Genomic DNA, 18310 nt, shown 5'->3' on the forward strand with positions numbered 1-18310 from the left:
GTCCCTTTCTTTTTCAACGGATAAGAAAATGACAGGTATAACTTAGATGACTTAGATAAAATTAGATGACGTCTGTAGGAATTAGCACCAATACTTAGTTATCCTTAGACTATCTTTGTTATTTTACAGCAGTTCACACGACAACTTGCACTTGACTAGATTTTTATTTTCCCCCGTAGTCCGAAGCTCCAACACGTGGCATCCGCGTACAACAAGGGGCCGCTGAGCAGCATCCGCAGCGTGAGCGAGACACAAGAGACGGTCATGGGTGACCCGCTCACGCCAATCTCACGGATACAGTGTGCCAAGAAGCAACCGGAGTCCGAATTTAGCATGGAGGGGTAAGTGACATTCACTCCGTGTGATCACATTCATCACACTCCTTTAAGGAATAATGATGAGAAATGTGATGCTTTTAGAGTGGCTGAAGAAGAAGGTATCGAGAGACAAACCTGTTTAGTTTTAGCGATGTTTGTAAACCAATTTATAGTGTTATGTACATATAAGTGTTATAAATAAAAAAGGAATATCTTCAGTTATTTGGTTGTTAACGGCGAACAGAAATAAGCGTGGAAGTATTCTTGTGGCTCAAAAATGACGTAACGCGCTTGCGCGGGGTACTGGGGGTTAAAAAGGCCACATCGAAGCAATTAATCTAAAAAAGCAATATTGCGATTTGACATTTGCGCATGTAAAAGTTAAGTGCGCAATGCAAACAAATGTCAAATAGCAATTTTGGTTTCTTAGATGAATTGCATCGATGTGGCCAGTTTAATCCCCCTCTTCAAAATCGTACCGTCATAGCTGCCCTTTACAGTTGTGCTATAAATCGGCGTGCCTTTTGTTACTAGCCGGTATGCTAACTTAACGATTTTTTTGAATTATTATCGTACGATTTTTTTGCTACTGTGAGTGTGTTTCGTTTTGTTGAGTTTTGGCGTCAATAGTCAACTGCAGCGAGTATGACTGCTTCCATGTTTGTCGTTCACCGGTCGTAAATAATAACAATTGTAAACAGATTCGAGGCGCGAGAGGAACTGGAGACCACGACGAGTAAGTTCGAGTACGAGTCGTTCACAACAGGCAACGAGTTCCGAGACGCGACCACTACACAGAGTAGCAGAGATGGCAGGAGTCACGGGAAGGAAAATGTAGCACAACCTTTCAATGGAACGACATCAGCTCGCTCTGTGGACAGGAAGACTAATAAGGAGAAAAAGGTAAGTGGTGTTAATGGTAAAATACACATTGCGACATGGAATAAGATTGAATTTACCTATATCTAGACTGGTCCTACATTCTTCTAGCCCATATGTGATGTCCATCAAAATTTATAATAAACTGCCTAACATATTAAAAGAAGAAAAAAGTGACAAAATCTGTATTAAAAAAATAAAAGAACTTCTAATTAATAAATGTTACTACAGCACTAGTGAATACCTTAATGATACTGATGTTACAATTTAAAAAGCTTCCTTTTCTCTTGTACTTCTATTTTGTTGTGCCCGAAAGGGTCTATGATGTGAAACTCATATGTAACTTATAAACTTGTACACTATCATAGTACGCAAATAAAGAATATTGAATATGGTAAGGCGTGACGGTGTTTAAAATGGAGCATACTTACTTACCCAGTAGAAGCCAAAATCTCTAGCTTCCTGGGGGGTTTAAAAACGCCACATTAAAGCAATTTATCTAAATAAAGCAATATTGCTATTTGACATTTGTTGATATAGCGCGCTTACTTTTATATGCATAAGTGTCAAATTGTAATATTGCTTTTAAAATGAATTGCTACAAAGCACCTATTTCCTGAAGTGAACAGGCAAGGAAAACGCTATGGATCCAGGTAGCAGGTAGGGCTAAGGACCTCAAGATCAAAATATGCAGCACTTGGGTTCATAAAAAAAACTTAAAATCTATTTTATATTTCTACCTACTCTAGAGCCTCACTCATCATCAGGCCTCGTACATCTTTTCCATGTGATTTGTAGTGTCTATGGTGCACTTTTTTCATGACTATTATAAACAGTAGTTTTAGGCCGATGAGCGTTCGTTATATAAAAATGATGATTCAAAGTGTAACTATGTTACCTTCTGAATTTGACACTTCTAACATAATACAACGTTATAGACAAGCATGGTTTTTACCAAACCTAGTAGAAAAATCCACTTGAAATTAACTCAGAATAATGGTCTAAATCGTCCCTGCCAGTATTCGTTACGATGTCACTAACAACCTAAAGATATTTTTGAATTTGAATAAGCCAATGCGAGAGCGGCAAGGCGTTACCACACCCACGAATACCACCACTACTTTCTCAGTATATTAATTACAGTACAAAAAAAAAACTAGAAATATAAAATAGATTTTAAGTTTTTTTTTTATTACCTTAGATCCGCCACCGAGGCAAACTACATCTGGGATCTGGGATATTAAATAAAAGAGACAATAAAAACGAAAATAATTTATTGAAAAAAAAAGTTACACCATCAATGCGTAAAATAAAAAAATAATCTAGCCTTGTAGCTTCTAACTGTGATTGTGAATAAGTTGAATAATTCTTATTGAAAGCTTGACGATACAATTACAATTAGCGATATAATAAATTACAGATTTTAACACATATATTTTAAGCACTTTACATACTTAATTTAAATTTTACAGCTTGGAAAAAATGTAGGAATTGGTTGTTATTTCCTTAATTGGCAACACTGATATAATATTAACCAATCACTTGAATTCAGAATCCACTGTGTTGACCAATAGAATAGGTACATCTATAAATGTTGCCAGAGCGAAATACATAATTTCTACTAATTTATGCCAAGCTTCTAATTTGTGTTGTACTACCATTTATTTTACATGTCTTTCTTGCCTCATCTTAAAAATACCTTTACAAATACTGTCATATGTGACTCTCTTGCTCTTCGTCCTCATCCCGTGGAAGTTTTAAAAAAATATAATAAAAAGAAAATGTTTTTACATAAATATGTTTACCTTAAAGTATTTCCTTTGGAATCTTACATGGCTATAGTAAGTGCACTTTATGGCTACAACGTTTCGTTGGGTGTACTGTTTGTGTACCCGTGCGAATTGGCTAGACACGTCGATGACGTCACGTGCTGGTGACGTAAGTGTTCAGTGTTTATCGGTACAGAGTGAGCTCCCAGAGTAGATGACAATCACTCTGGGAGTAGACTAATCAAATACTTTTACAATATGATTAATTTCTATGGAGTTTGTATGGAAATTCGAAAGCATGACGTCATCAATAAACATGGTCAAACGGAACTTTTTGTTGCGTAATTGTTAATAAAAAAAAATCGTAAATAAGTCAAATAGAAAAATGGAATCATTTTACACTGTAGTCTCTTCCGCATATCGTATTTTTTTTTTGTAATCTAGCAGTTTATTCACAAGACGGATCATTCAGAAGCGGGGTAGGCGGGGGGAGCGGAGAAGGTGATTTGAAGGGGGTTTCTAGAGAGTTGTCTAGTTAATTCTTACGGGTTGTATTTATGTTGTGTTTAGGCGCATTTCCCGCAGAGCGGTTTGTTGTCCATCACGGAGAATGTGGAATCTGTCACGGGGTTCCTGCATTTCTGTAATGGAAAAAAAATGCGTTTATTATTTTTCCGAAATAAAGGATTTATTTGAGCGATTATCACTGCTCTTTGAAATTTAGAAAGCTTACGTTAGGTATTATGAACGCGCAAAGTGGTTGAGCAATTCACAGCGTTGCTAGCATGGATCCGCGTTGCTGTATTTTTTTCATAGGAACGTTCGAACGATCTAGCGCAATAGGGCCTGCATGGATTAAATTTGGTTTCCTTCAAAGCGGAGAGGAGAACAGACGTGCGGAATCGCCCAATCGCCGCTAGGGAGAGAGCCTTAGTACTCAAGCTCTCTCTAGCGCTGTTATTGCACGGTTCTCTGCACATATTCTCTTCAATCCACTTCTGTGAAAACCACCATTCAAAACTAGCTGAAAGCAGCTGGTAGTTTATGGTTATATAAATATGGTTCATAAATATACCTATACGATGGACATGGTGGGAAATAGGCGTTAGTTTATATGTGCATGTTTATGTATAAATAATAATAATAATGTAATCCTGGAATGCACGGGAGTGTCAGCACAACGGGTAAAAATCCTCAAAGGAATGGAGTCGCTCCGCGAAGCCTGTGAAAACCCCAGGAGGCTTTTGAGCTTCTGGAAGGAGTTAGGTTGGCTTACGTAGTCAACAATTACACGCATAATGGACCATATTAGAGTCTAAATGCGGAAAACAGAGCCCACTAACATAACATAAAATATATAAATAAATAAAAATAGTATAACTCACGTTGCAAGTGAAGCATTCGCGGTGCCACTTCTTGTCCAACGCGATGATGGCTTTGTCAGTGATAGGCTTCATGCAGCCGGCACAACGCGCTGCGAATTTATCCGCGTAGCATGCCGAGCAGTATGGCCGACCAGCCTGAAACATCACAGAAAATTCATCATTAATTGAATGCCTTATATGGTAGGATACTGGACCGGAGAGTTCGTCAACATCCTAATGTTGCGTGGTCGATGACCGACTTCAAAATCAAATCAAATAATTTATTTGCAAGAATACATAGTCAACAAAGCTGGTTAAAGAGCTGTCAAAGGCCTCTAACGTGGCATGAATCCATTTTTGGTAGATATCTGCCTCTGCGGATTTTACGAGAAGGTGAAGCCAATCTGACCTTCCAACTCGAAAGGAAAACCGCCCCAATTGGCTATTTGATATGGTCAAAGCAAAATTATAACACGCTAACCAAGAAATGGAAGACAAATCAAAAGTCAGTCTCATTTTTCTTTTACACTTTTCGAATTTTATTTTGAATTTAGTAACAATGAAGACGAAGTTTGACCGATGATAAACTGTGTTGACGATTCGTATAAAGTATTTGATTTTCCTAAGTTGTCAGGTCTTTTTTAATCAACCAAAAGGATGATGAGTTATGAGGCATGCTTCACCAGACTGCCCTAGTGCAAGTAGAGTAGATGGGTAGAGTAAAAAGCAAAAAAAAGTAAAGACCTGTTCCATGAATCCGCCACCACCAAGCTCCTTCTTGCAGCCGCCGCAGACGAAATGATGTGCGTGCCAGGATACACCCAGGGCTTGGATCACACGCTGGAAACAAAAAGACAAACTTATCAAAACTGTAGATGGGTCACATAATAGCCTCCGTGGTCCACCGGGTTCGAATCCTGGTCGGAAGTATCATAAAAATCACTTTGTGATCCCTAGTTTGGTTAGGACATTACAGACTGATGACCTAGTCCGAAAGTAAGATGATCTATGCTTCTGAACGCACGTTTAGCTGTTGGTCCCGGTTACTACTTAGTGATGTATGTAGTCGTTACATGAGTCATGTCAGTGGTCTTTGGTGGCTCAATAATAACCTTGGTGTGATGAGGTTCATCATTATCGATCTCAATATTAATTGTCTCATGGTTCTTTCCATCCCATTAAAGACCGGCGTTAGTTATAAATGAAACATTTGAATGCAAAGCATCCCACAACAATAACACATCTACCTATCAACAAAAAAACCGGTCAACTTCGACTCGCGCACCGAGAGTTCCGATGCTTAAAAACTGTTGTCTCTATGATACATCGTAATATATCGCGATTAATTTACCAACTGCAAAAAAGTTTGTAATCGCAAATTGTATGTGTTTTTTTTGTGATGGAACAATCAATTTTAGGATTGTTTTCCTTTACGTTTTTCCCTTTTTATGTTCGGAACCCTAAAAATAACAATGTCTTATGGAGGTTACGCTTAAAATCGAAGGATCTTTCGTGTATTTATTTTTTATTTTTATGTTGCGTAGAAGCATTGCCAACCCATTGTTCCAATGTTTCTGATGACATCACAGAGGACGTATGGAAGTTGATAGAAACGAGTCACCCTGCGGTTTGTTATGGATAGCTAAAGCCAGAGGTGTGCGGTGAAATATTGCGATATCTTGATGCCTGCGGTTTGTGATCGACGTTGATCGACTGTGACATTTCCGTGTTTTAACTTTGTAAGGATGAAATTTCAAGGGTTTCACACCGACGTCGAAACCACGTAACTTTTTTGAAAAATAACACTCTGATAAGTACTTAGCGCTCCCCATTTGCCCTACCCAGGTATCGATAACGCTATCCGCGAAAAATCTAATACATTTCACATATGTAGGTTTAGAAGTCCCGCCGCACCAGTGTAGGGAGCGCTGGTAATTGTAATAAAACCCCACACAAATAATTGAATGAACTGTATTACTTAGGATATTAATTAAATTACAAGATCCAAACATTGAGACGCGTTGGCTTGCTCGCGCTAGAGATGTGACTGACCATAAATGGTAGACTATTAGTAGAAAAAAAATGAAAAGAAAATAAAATGAAAATGAATGAATGATGAATGGAATGGGAAAAGTACAGTTAAGATGAATTAATAACTCGTACCGGGATTCGAACCGGCGGCGATCCCCGTATGAGAAGCAAACAGGTGATACAGGTCCACACTAACTAGTTACAAAAACAAACATCAATTAATTTCCAACCTAACAAAAAATACAATAATAAACATGGTATTTTCAAGGAAATAGAATCACTGTACGAAACGATTGTATAAAGTATGTCGAATACGAAAATAAACAGTTCAAAATAGCACAAATAAAACCTAATTGCCACGATTTAAGACCACAATTTAGTTGCAAACAATAAAATAAAAGCAAATCCCGCTGGATACACTTTACCTCAAATCCGCGTATTCCAAAGAAGCTATTCTTAATGTATTATGTAACGAGCACTCATCGCCAAACCGCTTCTACTGCGCTCGAAATAAAGCACAATTGTGAACGCTATTGTTTTGGGATGACATCATACACACTCATTTGGGATGGGTTGGACTCATCTGGATTTTATTAAAGCTGTTGTTATAACGAGAAGCTATAAATACACATAAACTCGCGCCCATTATCACTTTTGGTCTGGGCAGAGCCACAATCATAGTATAAATAGGCCGCAGATCGCGCACGATCTGGGGTGTTAAAAAGGCCATATTGCTATTTGACATTTGTGTGCATTGCGATGAGGAGCTCGGTGGCGCAGCGGTAAACGCGCTCGGTCTGCGATTGTTGAAGTTAAGCAACTTTCGCAAAGGCCGCTCATAGGATGGGTGACCACAAAAAAAAGTTTTCATCTCGAGCTCCTCCGTGCTTCGGAAGGCACGTTAAGCCGTTGGTCCCGGCTGCATTAGCAGTCGTTAATAACCATCAATCCGCACTGGGCCCGCGTGATGGTTTAAGGCCCGATCTCCCTATCCATACATAGGGAAGGCCCGTGCCCCAGCAGTGGGTTCGTTAATGGGCTGATGATGATAATGATGATGAGTCTCTGCTTACCCCGGTTGGAAATAGGCGTGAGTTTATGTATGTACAACATGAGCCATCAATTTACTCATTTTAAATAGTATTACAGTTTAAACGTAATTGTCTGTAATAAAAGTGCAGTAAACAACGATGGCTACTGTTCGTGAAGGTCGTCTTACACCGATATGGTTCGACTCTCGATATGGCTTAAGGTTGCATTCGCCTTACATTTTGGTCATTCGCTAATTGTTTTATGGTTAAGCCAGGACGATGGGTTAATTGCGCGATGTTTCTTGTACTCAGTGGCCTGTTTGGTTTCGTAATTTGGGATTTATTTCGTTAAAGACAGACAAACAAACAGACACAACTATTGATGGGTAATTTATGGGCGATTCCCATTTTTACCCAAATTTGAATGAATCGGATCTTAATCTTATGTACCTATGTATGTAAAATCTGACCCGATTTTTTTATTGGGAATTTTCCCCAAATACCGAGTAGAATACCCGACGAGCTCTGAGCTGGTGTGCGCGTGGAAAACGCAAAAGGGGGCGGCCCAAAGAGACCTGGCGACGCTCGGTTGACCGAGAGTTGAAAACTCGGCATGTCATGGGAGCAAGCTACAGAGGCTGGAAAAGATAGCGAGGGGTGGAAATCTGTTATTCGAGCCCTACATTCCCACAGGGGATAAAAGGGTTAGAAGAAGAAGAAGACGACCAGATAGAATGCCCATTTATAGACACTTCTGACGCTCGTTTTCCTAATCTGAGGTGTTCTTTTTTACTCTCAGTCCAACTAAGAAGTTAGTCTAGAGGATAAAACAATTTATTCAAACAATTAAAAAACAAAACAAACACATCTTATAAATAAAACACCTCCTCCAATGCGTCACATCGAGGCAAGGTGCCCAACAGGCTGGCAGCATTACCCCTCTGAATCGCCAGGCTAATTCTCTGACAGAAATAACTACCAGCCCTAACATCCGCCGAAGCCCCGATAAGACGCATTGAAAGATCCTTAACAAATATTTTTGCTTCTGGACCCCAAGGACCCATCGTCCAGAGGATGGTGGAGGAGGTCTAGAGGATTTATAATGCGTATAAATTGAAGATGATCTTGCTCCGGCGATAATTTCTGTTGGTAGCATAAATGATGCATAATGTAACCATTATGCTCTGTATGGCGGTAATGAGATACTCGGCGTAATGCTAATGATACTGAGTGCTGGGAAAACAACAAGATTGTGCTTTTAACGCAGATGACCACTTTATTTGCTAAATTACGTGTTCGCAAAGGAATTATACTAGTCAAAACAAAATAAAAGAAAAAATAGTTGAACCATGGTATAAAAAGACCGGTGTGCTCAATCCTGTGACAAGCCACCATTGCTAGCCCATTGATGCCATAAGTGTTACCATTCAATTGGTATCTCCAACATTCCAAGGACGCGAAGTTTATTTTTTAAAATTAAGTGAATTACTGACTAATGTATTTAATTACTAATATTTGTCACGTATACAAAAATCATTTAAACTGTACAAATAGCTTTTATTAAAAGTACAAAATTGCCTTGCAAAGTAAATTAAAAACATTGGTCGTGTGTAATTTATTTACAGGGTGGGATGACGTCAGCTGGGCTAACCTTGAAAATGCTAGGGTTCCGTAGTCAAATGGCAAAAACGGAACCCTTATGGATTCGTCATGTCTGTCTGTCCGTATGTCATCTAGTGTTATTCCTCGTCTGGGCCTTGCTCTTGCATAGCCGTAAGTAGACTTCGGAGTCAGGTCGAAGTAAGGACTACTTGTTCAGGTGGGGTTTCTCGGATGGCTCGGACTTAAGTTCGGCACTGTTCCCCAAACGATGGAACATCTTAAATCGTGCCCTGCGCGCCTGAACACCTGCACGCAGGAGGATCTGATGAGCGCTGCACGGCGCTATAGTTGTTGCCAAGTTTTGGGCCGCTAGTTTTTAGTTTGTTATCGACATTATAAGAGCCCCTAAGGAGTAAGGGGGTGCGCATGGACTGTCTATCTCACTCGTACTTACGCGTTAGGCAACACACGGTAAGAATTGAGATTTGAAGCGCCCAGGGTATGGCAATCGAGAGAGATTAATCAACGAACGAAAGAAAAACTTCTTTAAACAAATCTTTACCGTCTTCTGTATTTCGGAATGAGAGCCTATCATAACATCGACCTGGGATAGACATTTAGGAGTCGCCGTCGCCGGACACGGCTTGGATGATATGATGATGATGATTTCGGAATGCATATAACCCGGGTGCTTTCAAGGCCAGAGTAAACAGGCATCTTCTGGGCGAGCTCCATCTTAGGTCTCATCGATGCCTTCGGGCAAGTCTGGGACAAGAGCAAACAAAAAAACACTAAATGATTTTTCTAGACATTCTTCATAGAAGTTTAAAAATAAACTTATCATTACAACCGCAAGGAGTTTTTAATTAATAATTGCAATATTTACAATTGTCTCGCCATTTATCTAGCCACTTCACTTGAACCAATTAATATAGCACACACCTCGTTCATTAAACAAATTGAAATCATATAACATTTATTTTTTTTACCAACACGCTACTTTGTGTGAATGTAGGTACTGAATTTACACTATGTTATGTGTCAATTGATTTCGTGTGAATTTGCCTAAATTAAATAGAGAGAGAGAGAGAGCCTGATACAAGGCTGAGGGCTCTCCCATTTACCTAAAGATAACAAGCCTGTACCAATGTGGGCACGAACCTCGGCTCAGCAGTCCATATATTCTAAGCAGTCCATACAAAAATCTCATCTTTACTGCGTGAGTGCGATCAGGTGCGTTAAAATGGACACATCGAAGCAATTCATCTAAAAATGCGCAAATGTCAAATTGTAATATTGCTTTTTTAGATGAAATGCTTCGATGTGGCCATTTTATCCCCCCATGTCAGATACAGAACAGGGTATTTGACTGCGACTACTACTTCGTATTTGACACGAAGATAAATTTTAAAATAACAACAAATGTGTCTGTTTTTAAGTGTAAATGGCCTAAGCTGTGCAAGCGTGATGCGCTTTTAGCCTTCTTTTTTTTTCTCATTTAAGATATCTTTGCTGCAGTTAATTTTGCATGCCGTTGTCACCTATAATTAGGGTAACAATTACTCTTGTTTATGTATAAGTAACTTGTAATGTATTTATTGTTGTTAACTCTGTTGGTGACCATAAATAAATAAATAAATAAAAAATAAATAAATAAAATGCTAATGTTGAAATAGAAGTCAGTCTAAGATGATCAGAAATCAAGTTTATCTTACTTTTCGATTTATTTTCCGCCAGGCCGTAGACAAGCTATCTCCATAGAGAATTAGATAAAATTGCAGTGGCCACCCATGACCCAACCTGTCGCCCAGGGGGCGGGGGTCATGACCCGCATGATACACCCCCCCCCCTCACCCCGCGCCCCTGGATTCGCCCATGATTGCCAAGTATGACCGTATTCGAGTGTGCGTCAAGCTAGCGGCCTCAAAAAAAAAATGGGCACGAAAAAATAATTTGACCATACCAAAAAATAGTACTCTTATTGAAAAAAATAGTACCTGTTGTAAAAAAATTAGTACCATCACGGTTCTGGATTTATAGCCATGTTTTATTGCACTTGCTAGCTTGACGGTGAGCGAAATTTGGCGAGAGTTAACGACAAGGTCTTTCGCTTTGATTTAAACGCCAAAAAATAGTATCGAAATAGTACTCACCCCCTGCAAAATACCGAAAGTAGTACTTCAACGGTTCCAAAGTTATAAAGGTAGTTCTTTGATCCCGCTAGCTTGACGTTTTGAAAATACCTATTATCTGGGGAATGCTTGCATACTTCAGTTTGTAACTAATGTCAATAAACTCGTATGAAATAGTACTCCCTACCATCATAATTTGGACCTGATTCTCTTTGTAGAAATATGTCAAAAAGTCATTATAACCTATGTCATACATTTATCAAGACGAGTACAGTCGCGAACAAAATTATTACACATGGTCAAGAATGTTGTCAGATTTCAGTATTTTTCCCCATTTTTGGGTAAAAATTGGTGAAGTGCCAGGGTTGTTAGATGAAAGTAATATCATTGTTGAAACTCTTTGAGTTATTCTACAAATACTGCAAATTGTTTATTAACAAACACTTCGATCCGTAACAAATTCAACATGAAGGTATAAATTATAAAATAAAACAGCAGATTAAAAATGTATTATGATGTATTAAAATCACAGATTGTTTTCGATAAGAACTAGACCCATGCAGCCATTTTCTATTAAAATTAGTGCATATGGGTGTATGCAATAGGAATTTTTTGTAATAGCAGCACTGAAGTGCAAAGAAATGGTAGGGTAGACCTCCAAAATGGCAATACTTACGAATAAATTGTGAGGTTATGTAATTGTCTACGTGACTGTATCAACAACAAATGTATGGCATAGGTTATGATGATTGTTTAACATTTCTACAAAGAGAATCGGATCAAAATTATGATGGTAGGGAGTACTATTTCATACGAGTTTATTGACATTAGTTACATACTGAAGTATGCAAGCGTTCCCCAGATAATAGGTATTTTCAAAACGTCAAGCTAGCGGGATCAAAGAACTGCCTTTATAACTTTGGAACCGTTGAAGTACTACTTTCGGTATTTTGCAGGGGGTGAGTACTATTTAGATACTATTTTTTGGCGTTTAAATCAAAGCGAAAGACCTTGTCGTTAACTCTCGCCAAATTTCGCTCACCGTCAAGCTAGCAAGTGCAATAAAACATGGCTATAAATCCAGAACCGTGATGGTACTAATTTTTTTACAACAGGTACTATTTTTTTCAATAAGAGTACTATTTTTTGGTATGGTCAAATTATTTTTTCGTGCCCATTTTTTTTTTGAGGCCGCTAGCTTGACGCACACGTATTCGAGAAATGACACGTTCTACAAATTAGTGCCGTCCGCATCACAGTCTTGCTACAATCCCACAGGTAGGTGTAGGTGACGTAGGTACGTGGTGTAGGTGTAATTATAATTAACACTGCCATATGTATCATACCCCACTAGTAGGGGCCGATCTGAGTCATCCGAGCCCCGACCTTATAAGGCAGGAAAGTTGAAATAAGGAAATATGTTAAAATAACATAATACATTCACGTCTGTCTCCCGGGAGGAGAGTAGGTTGAGGTGTACATAGTGTCTGATGTAAGTACGTAGTCATTACATAAGGCATGTCAGGGGCCTATGGCGGCTCAATAATAACCCTGACAACAGGGTTGATGGGGTTGGTAACCCACCTCACAACCCACACGATAGAAGAAGATTTATTTACTTACGCATCTATACGCGTTGTATGTTTTTATTGACTCTCAGACAAGCATAGAAGCTTCCAGAAGTACTATTTACCTTATAATTAGCCCCATTTATAAGTTAGGTATACTAGTTACTTATCAATAGAACAATCAAGTCATTAATGACAGAAATAAGTCGCAAATGTAATCAATATCTTGCTTTACCGCTTGCGACTTGGTTCTGCATCAAAATTACTTCATTATGTCGTAAAAGGGAAATTGCTCCTTACATAGACCGACTGTTGCTTGCTTGTACTAGACTTATTTTAATTCTAAAGGTTTCATTGGTGCTGATTACAGCGGATATCTCCTAATTTTATTTTAAGTTATACCTGTCGTTTTCTTTTTCGCCGAACAGGAAAGGGAGGGACAGTCGACAAGCTGAAACACTTTGGCACTCCTTTCACCGAAAGGCTACAATTGATCAGGCTGGTTAAAAAGGCCACATCGAACCAATTCATCTAAAAAAAAAACAATTTTCAATTTGACATTTGCACCGACTGCAGCTAAAAATCAGCGTCATAGTCTAGCTACAGCTAAGCTGCGATTTGGGCATTATGTATAATAATCATTAATTAATTTTATTACCTATAAGTAAGTAATGGTAATTTATGTTATGCCGGATAACTTCTTTCTACTTTTCAAAAAGGCGCTTACGTGATTTTCGATATAAAGCGACGGTTGTTGTTATTGCCTAAAACACGGGAATATACAGAGTGTTAGTGACACCGTAACGAATACTGAGGGGGATGATTCAGACCATGATTCTGAGTTAATATCAAGTGAAACTTTTCGTCGCAAAATTCAGATTTTTTAAATTATTTTCAATTCTATACCTTTGCGACGGAAAATTCCACTTGATATTAACACAGAATAATCAGCTGAATCACCCCTCTCAGTATTTGATACGATGTCACTTACACCCCAGACAAGTACATACACCACAAAGAATACTGAAGGGGATGATTCAGACCATGATTCTGAGTCGATGTTAAGTGGAATGTCCTGTCGGAAAAGTCATGAAAAGGTCTGAATCATCCCTCAAAGTTTTCGTTACGATGTCACTAACACCCTGTATTAGGTATATCATGCTACTATACAAAGTTCTATCTCTACTCAATATTAATAGTCTAGAAGTCAGTCTGTGCTTGTAAAAGATCGTAAACATTAGTCAGTAACAACTAACAGTGTATAATCACTTGTTTGCAGATTGCTTTATGCCTAACTTGGCAGGAGATTACTGTTATCGATATGAACCACACAAACAATGTAGGTATTGCTATGCTTCGGCCGTTTAGTTCGATGTTATTTTTTATCCGACTGCGGCGAAAAGGAGGGTTATGTGTATGACCTCTATGTATGTATGGGTGTATGTACGTTTGTTTCCTCCTAACTTCTAAACCACATAACAGAATTGCGTCTTGATTGTCCGGTGGTTCGAACCAATATATAGGCCTACAAATAGGCACCGGGTTATATATTTATGCTACCCTAGCTTGCTTCTCAAACTGGGAGCGCCCGCTTGAACCTTGGTACTGGAATTGCACCAATGAGTTATTATCTTAAGTGAAGTTTTCACTAACGCAGTTGGCTCGACCATTATAGACGTTGGTCTAACAGAATACTCTGCGAGGTGTGGATACGTAGTTCATCTTGTGATGGATGTACGTCTGACTACCCCAATTGGCATATAGTATCGTTCTCTCGTTAAGCCGTTGGTCCCGGCTGCATTAGCAGTCGTTAATAACCATCAATCCGCACTGGGCCTGCGTGATGGTTTAAGGCCCGATCTCCCTATCCATCCATAGGGAAGGCCCGTGCCCCAGCAGTGGGGACGTCAATGGGCTGATGATGATGATCGTTCTATACTTAGTTCTTTATTCTATGGCGTAAGAGCACTGCCGTGTCCCCAGATATACTTGTTATTCACTCAAAATGTGTCACAAGACATGTAGGATACAAGTCATATTTACTTACAATATTAATGACAAATAAGGAAGCTTACTTCACTATGATTGAGATAAACCTGTGTTGTGTCGCCTATGGAATAGCAATCATATGTAAACTCAAGTAATCAATACATTGACTGACATTTACAAGACGTAAATATTATGTCTTGGAACCTGACAGAGGGCAGCAGTAACTGTCAGTACTATTCAGAGGCGGAGGACAGGAGTCCTATTACGGCTTTGAAATATACTACTCTGGGCGCCATCCCACTCGCGTCAGAGTACTGCGGGGCGGAAGGCAATAGGGAACCCACTGCCCTATTTCTCCCTAAAAAGTAGCATGGAGAATGCTACTCCGACAAGAGCGTGGCTCTTAAATTAGTGATGATAAAATATTGAATACCTAACGTTACGGGTTTCTCATACCTCTATAATTTTACTTTTTACTATGTGGTATGATAACATAATATAGCATCACGCCTGTATCCCCCAAGGGGTTTAAAACTCGTATTAACCAGGCAGAAATCGAGCCATGAGAGCCAATAGCGAAGCACTGAATAATCGTCGGCGGGGTCGTTTTTGGGGTCCTGTAGGGCTAACATGCGCAACTCTCTCTCTCTCTCTCTCTCTCTCTCTCTCTCTCTCTCTCCTTGGCATTTTTTATGATGGTGGGGTCTGCCTTCTTCGTACTTCTCTTCCACTTCGCTCTATCAGACGTGTCGTTCTCGGAGACATTCGCAACGTGATAAAATTTTGTCACGGTCATTTTATCGATTCTAACGATATAATTATGTCGTTTTGTCGATTGGTGCTAATATGTGAACCCAAATAAGTCATGTCGTTCTGTCAAAACACAAACTTATTGATTTTGACAAAATTTATTGAATCAATCGATAATTTATCACGTTACGCATTAGCCCTGCTGAAGTGTTTGTTTTAGATTCAATAGATATAGGTTTTATAAGTGTATCTATGGAAAGCTATTAGTCTAAACCCACATTTGTTATTTCCTTCTAATAGCCAATACCGAAGACCAAACATATCCTAATATGGCAGAAGCTTCCTCGCGAACTATGAATCATACTAAATAGTTTTTTGCCGCCTATCAGTTTGGACAGTGAGTCCAAGGTCAAGAGTTAATGTTTTAACTGTATAATATACAGTTGGGTGTGAAGTCATTGCACAACATGTTTTATTGGCGGTTTAGAGATGCGTGGGCGCAATCCGGTACCCGAATTTGGTGTCGAGTACTATGTGAATCGTTTTCAGATAATTATGGTCTATATTATGGTTATGGTTGATGAATGTGGAGGAAGCAAGAGAAGTGTGTCAGGATCGAAGCAAATGGAATTCCATTCTCTGATTACCCCGGTGGGAAATAGGCGTGAGTTTATCTATATATGTACGTAATTACAAGTTACGTAGTTAGTTATGGCTGCAAGTTGTCTTTGATTACTTGTGGCTCTGCCCACCCCATTTGGGATTACGGGCGTGAGTTTATGTATGTATGTTCGTAATTATTATCTACATCAAGTTAAGGTAATTTATTTATTTGAAGTTTTTTAAATTGCCTCTAGCTATATTCGCTACTTGCTCATAAAATAATTTAGAAGGACGAATATTCTAGGTAATAATGAGAAGATTAAACATGTTTCTTATATTTATTAATCTACACAGAGACATTCTACAATATTAGAAATGTTACCACCCCTCTGTCGGTTTTTACGACATTCTTGTAAGGTAAAGGTGCTGAAGGCGTTCACATCCAATCAATTCAATTCAATTGTCAATTATTTATTGCATTTCAAGCATAAATACATTGTTATTGTTACCTACGTATATTATTACTTTAGTGTGCAGAACCACAGTAAATTAATTTGAACTTGACCGTGTTAACATATCATTATCTTTATCGCGATTAAGATAATACATATTACATTTAGTAATGGGTACCGATAACTGTTTAATACTTTTATGTACGCAACTACTATTGCTTTTTAATATCTGATAATTTTATAGATATTTTGTAAAAGGCACAAGTATTTTTACAAGCTTACTGGCCCCGAGTCCAGCAGACACGACCTAATTTTAAGTTATACCTGTCATTTTCTTATCCGCTGAAAAGGAAAGGGACAGATTATTGACAACTGTTAATTTTAAAATTAATGAATAACCCGGGCGAATAAAATATGCATGCCGCTCATATGCGACCCGTTTGACGTGTGCTGTCAACTTAATTCCATCGGGTTACTGGCCAATATACAGTTTTGGAATGGTTTTTTTTTATATTCCGAATAAAATTGATGTGTGTCTTCCAGATATTTTATGCCTGTCGATTACCCGTCCCTTTCCTTTTCGGCGGATAAGAAAATGACAGGTTTAAATTAAAATAAAATTAGATGGCGTGTTCAGGAATCAGCACCAATTTCACTGTAAATATTATGATGTGTACTTGAACATTTTGTTTACTACTTTACAAATACTAGTAGTGTGTACGGTTACGAGCATTAATATGTATACACTTTGGTACCATATCACATTAATTTTTTTGACAAATTGAAGTGGGTACACATAACCCACTTTAGGACTCTATCGCACTAACATATTTGACATTTAGTGAGAGTTACAGTTCAATTTGTCAAAAAAGCTAATATGACATGGTACCAAAGTGTATACATATTAATGCTCGTGACCGTACAACGCCATCTATTTTTTGAGGAACGTAATGGCAAGTTTCTCATACTCCTCTTGCCTATTTTATCGACCGTAAGAAGGCTATTATTTCGTTCTTGTATGTTGTTCTATTGTAAACAAAACCTTTACAAAGTACCCAACGGCACCTAATGGGCAATTTGTCACTAAGGTTTAACGATCTGCCGATTTGTGAGCAATAAAGTTTACGGCCAAGGAAACACCCTGTATTAGGTCTGCGTCACTAATGATTTAGCGTCATTCTCCGAGAACTGATTAGTCATCACCATTTTGTTTGGACAATGGAAAATGATTTGTTTTGTCCTGTCTGTTTTGTTTGTTACTCTATATGGTTATTTTGTCTGTTATGAATTCGTTTGTTCTGCCGATTATGATGTTTGAGACTTGACACTGATTGTAAGTTTATCTTTGATTTAAAATGATGATTTACAACAAGAACAGGACTCGACTATATAACGTGATGAGAGGGTTTCGGACTTGAGATTAGGTAGGGAATAAACAGGTTGGCAGTGATAATCGTGTGTGTGTCAAAGTGTCTTGAATTGAACTGATCGTCAATAAATAAATAATTAAATAAATGAATGAATAAATAAATATCTATACTTATTGATTTATAAGTTGTTTAGTGGAAAATTCCACTTGATATTAGATTAATCGTGAGCTGAATCATCCCTCTCAGGAATCCTTACTCTTCTTCTCTCGTGTGAGTTTGGTGAATTACTTTAACTAACCTCATCAACCCTGGTCTTAGGGTTAATACTGAGCCGCCAAAGGCCCTAACATGGGTCACAACTAAGTACGTACTTACATCAGTAAGTGGTAACCGGGACCACTGGCTTAAGTGTGCCTTCTGAAGCACGGATCATGTCACAAAGTGATTTTTGTG

At 38.5% G+C, this 18310-nt stretch overlaps 2 protein-coding genes across 2 annotated transcripts in view; one reads left to right on the plus strand and one right to left on the minus strand.

Moving 5' to 3' along the window:
- LOC126371980 (uncharacterized) overlaps nucleotides 1-18310 on the plus strand; it is a 66640-nt gene that overhangs the window by 1859 nt on the left and 46471 nt on the right. The window contains exons 3-4 of the mRNA XM_050017475.1: nucleotides 180-341; nucleotides 1019-1220. Coding sequence (XP_049873432.1) covers nucleotides 180-341; nucleotides 1019-1220 — 364 coding nt within the window. The remainder of the gene's footprint in view (nucleotides 1-179; nucleotides 342-1018; nucleotides 1221-18310) is intronic.
- Nucleotides 2454-18310, minus strand: part of LOC126371770 (transforming growth factor beta-1-induced transcript 1 protein) — a 41923-nt gene continuing 26066 nt past the window's right edge. Inside the window, exons 4-6 of the mRNA XM_050017129.1 lie at nucleotides 5074-5169; nucleotides 4351-4485; nucleotides 2454-3606 (exon numbers count right to left, since the gene is read on the minus strand). Of these exons, the coding sequence (XP_049873086.1) occupies nucleotides 3532-3606; nucleotides 4351-4485; nucleotides 5074-5169 (306 nt within the window). The 3' untranslated portion in view covers nucleotides 2454-3531. The remainder of the gene's footprint in view (nucleotides 3607-4350; nucleotides 4486-5073; nucleotides 5170-18310) is intronic.

Source organism: Pectinophora gossypiella, chromosome 13 (assembly GCF_024362695.1).
Source record: "Pectinophora gossypiella chromosome 13, ilPecGoss1.1, whole genome shotgun sequence".
NCBI classification, from domain to species: Eukaryota; Metazoa; Arthropoda; class Insecta; order Lepidoptera; family Gelechiidae; genus Pectinophora; species Pectinophora gossypiella.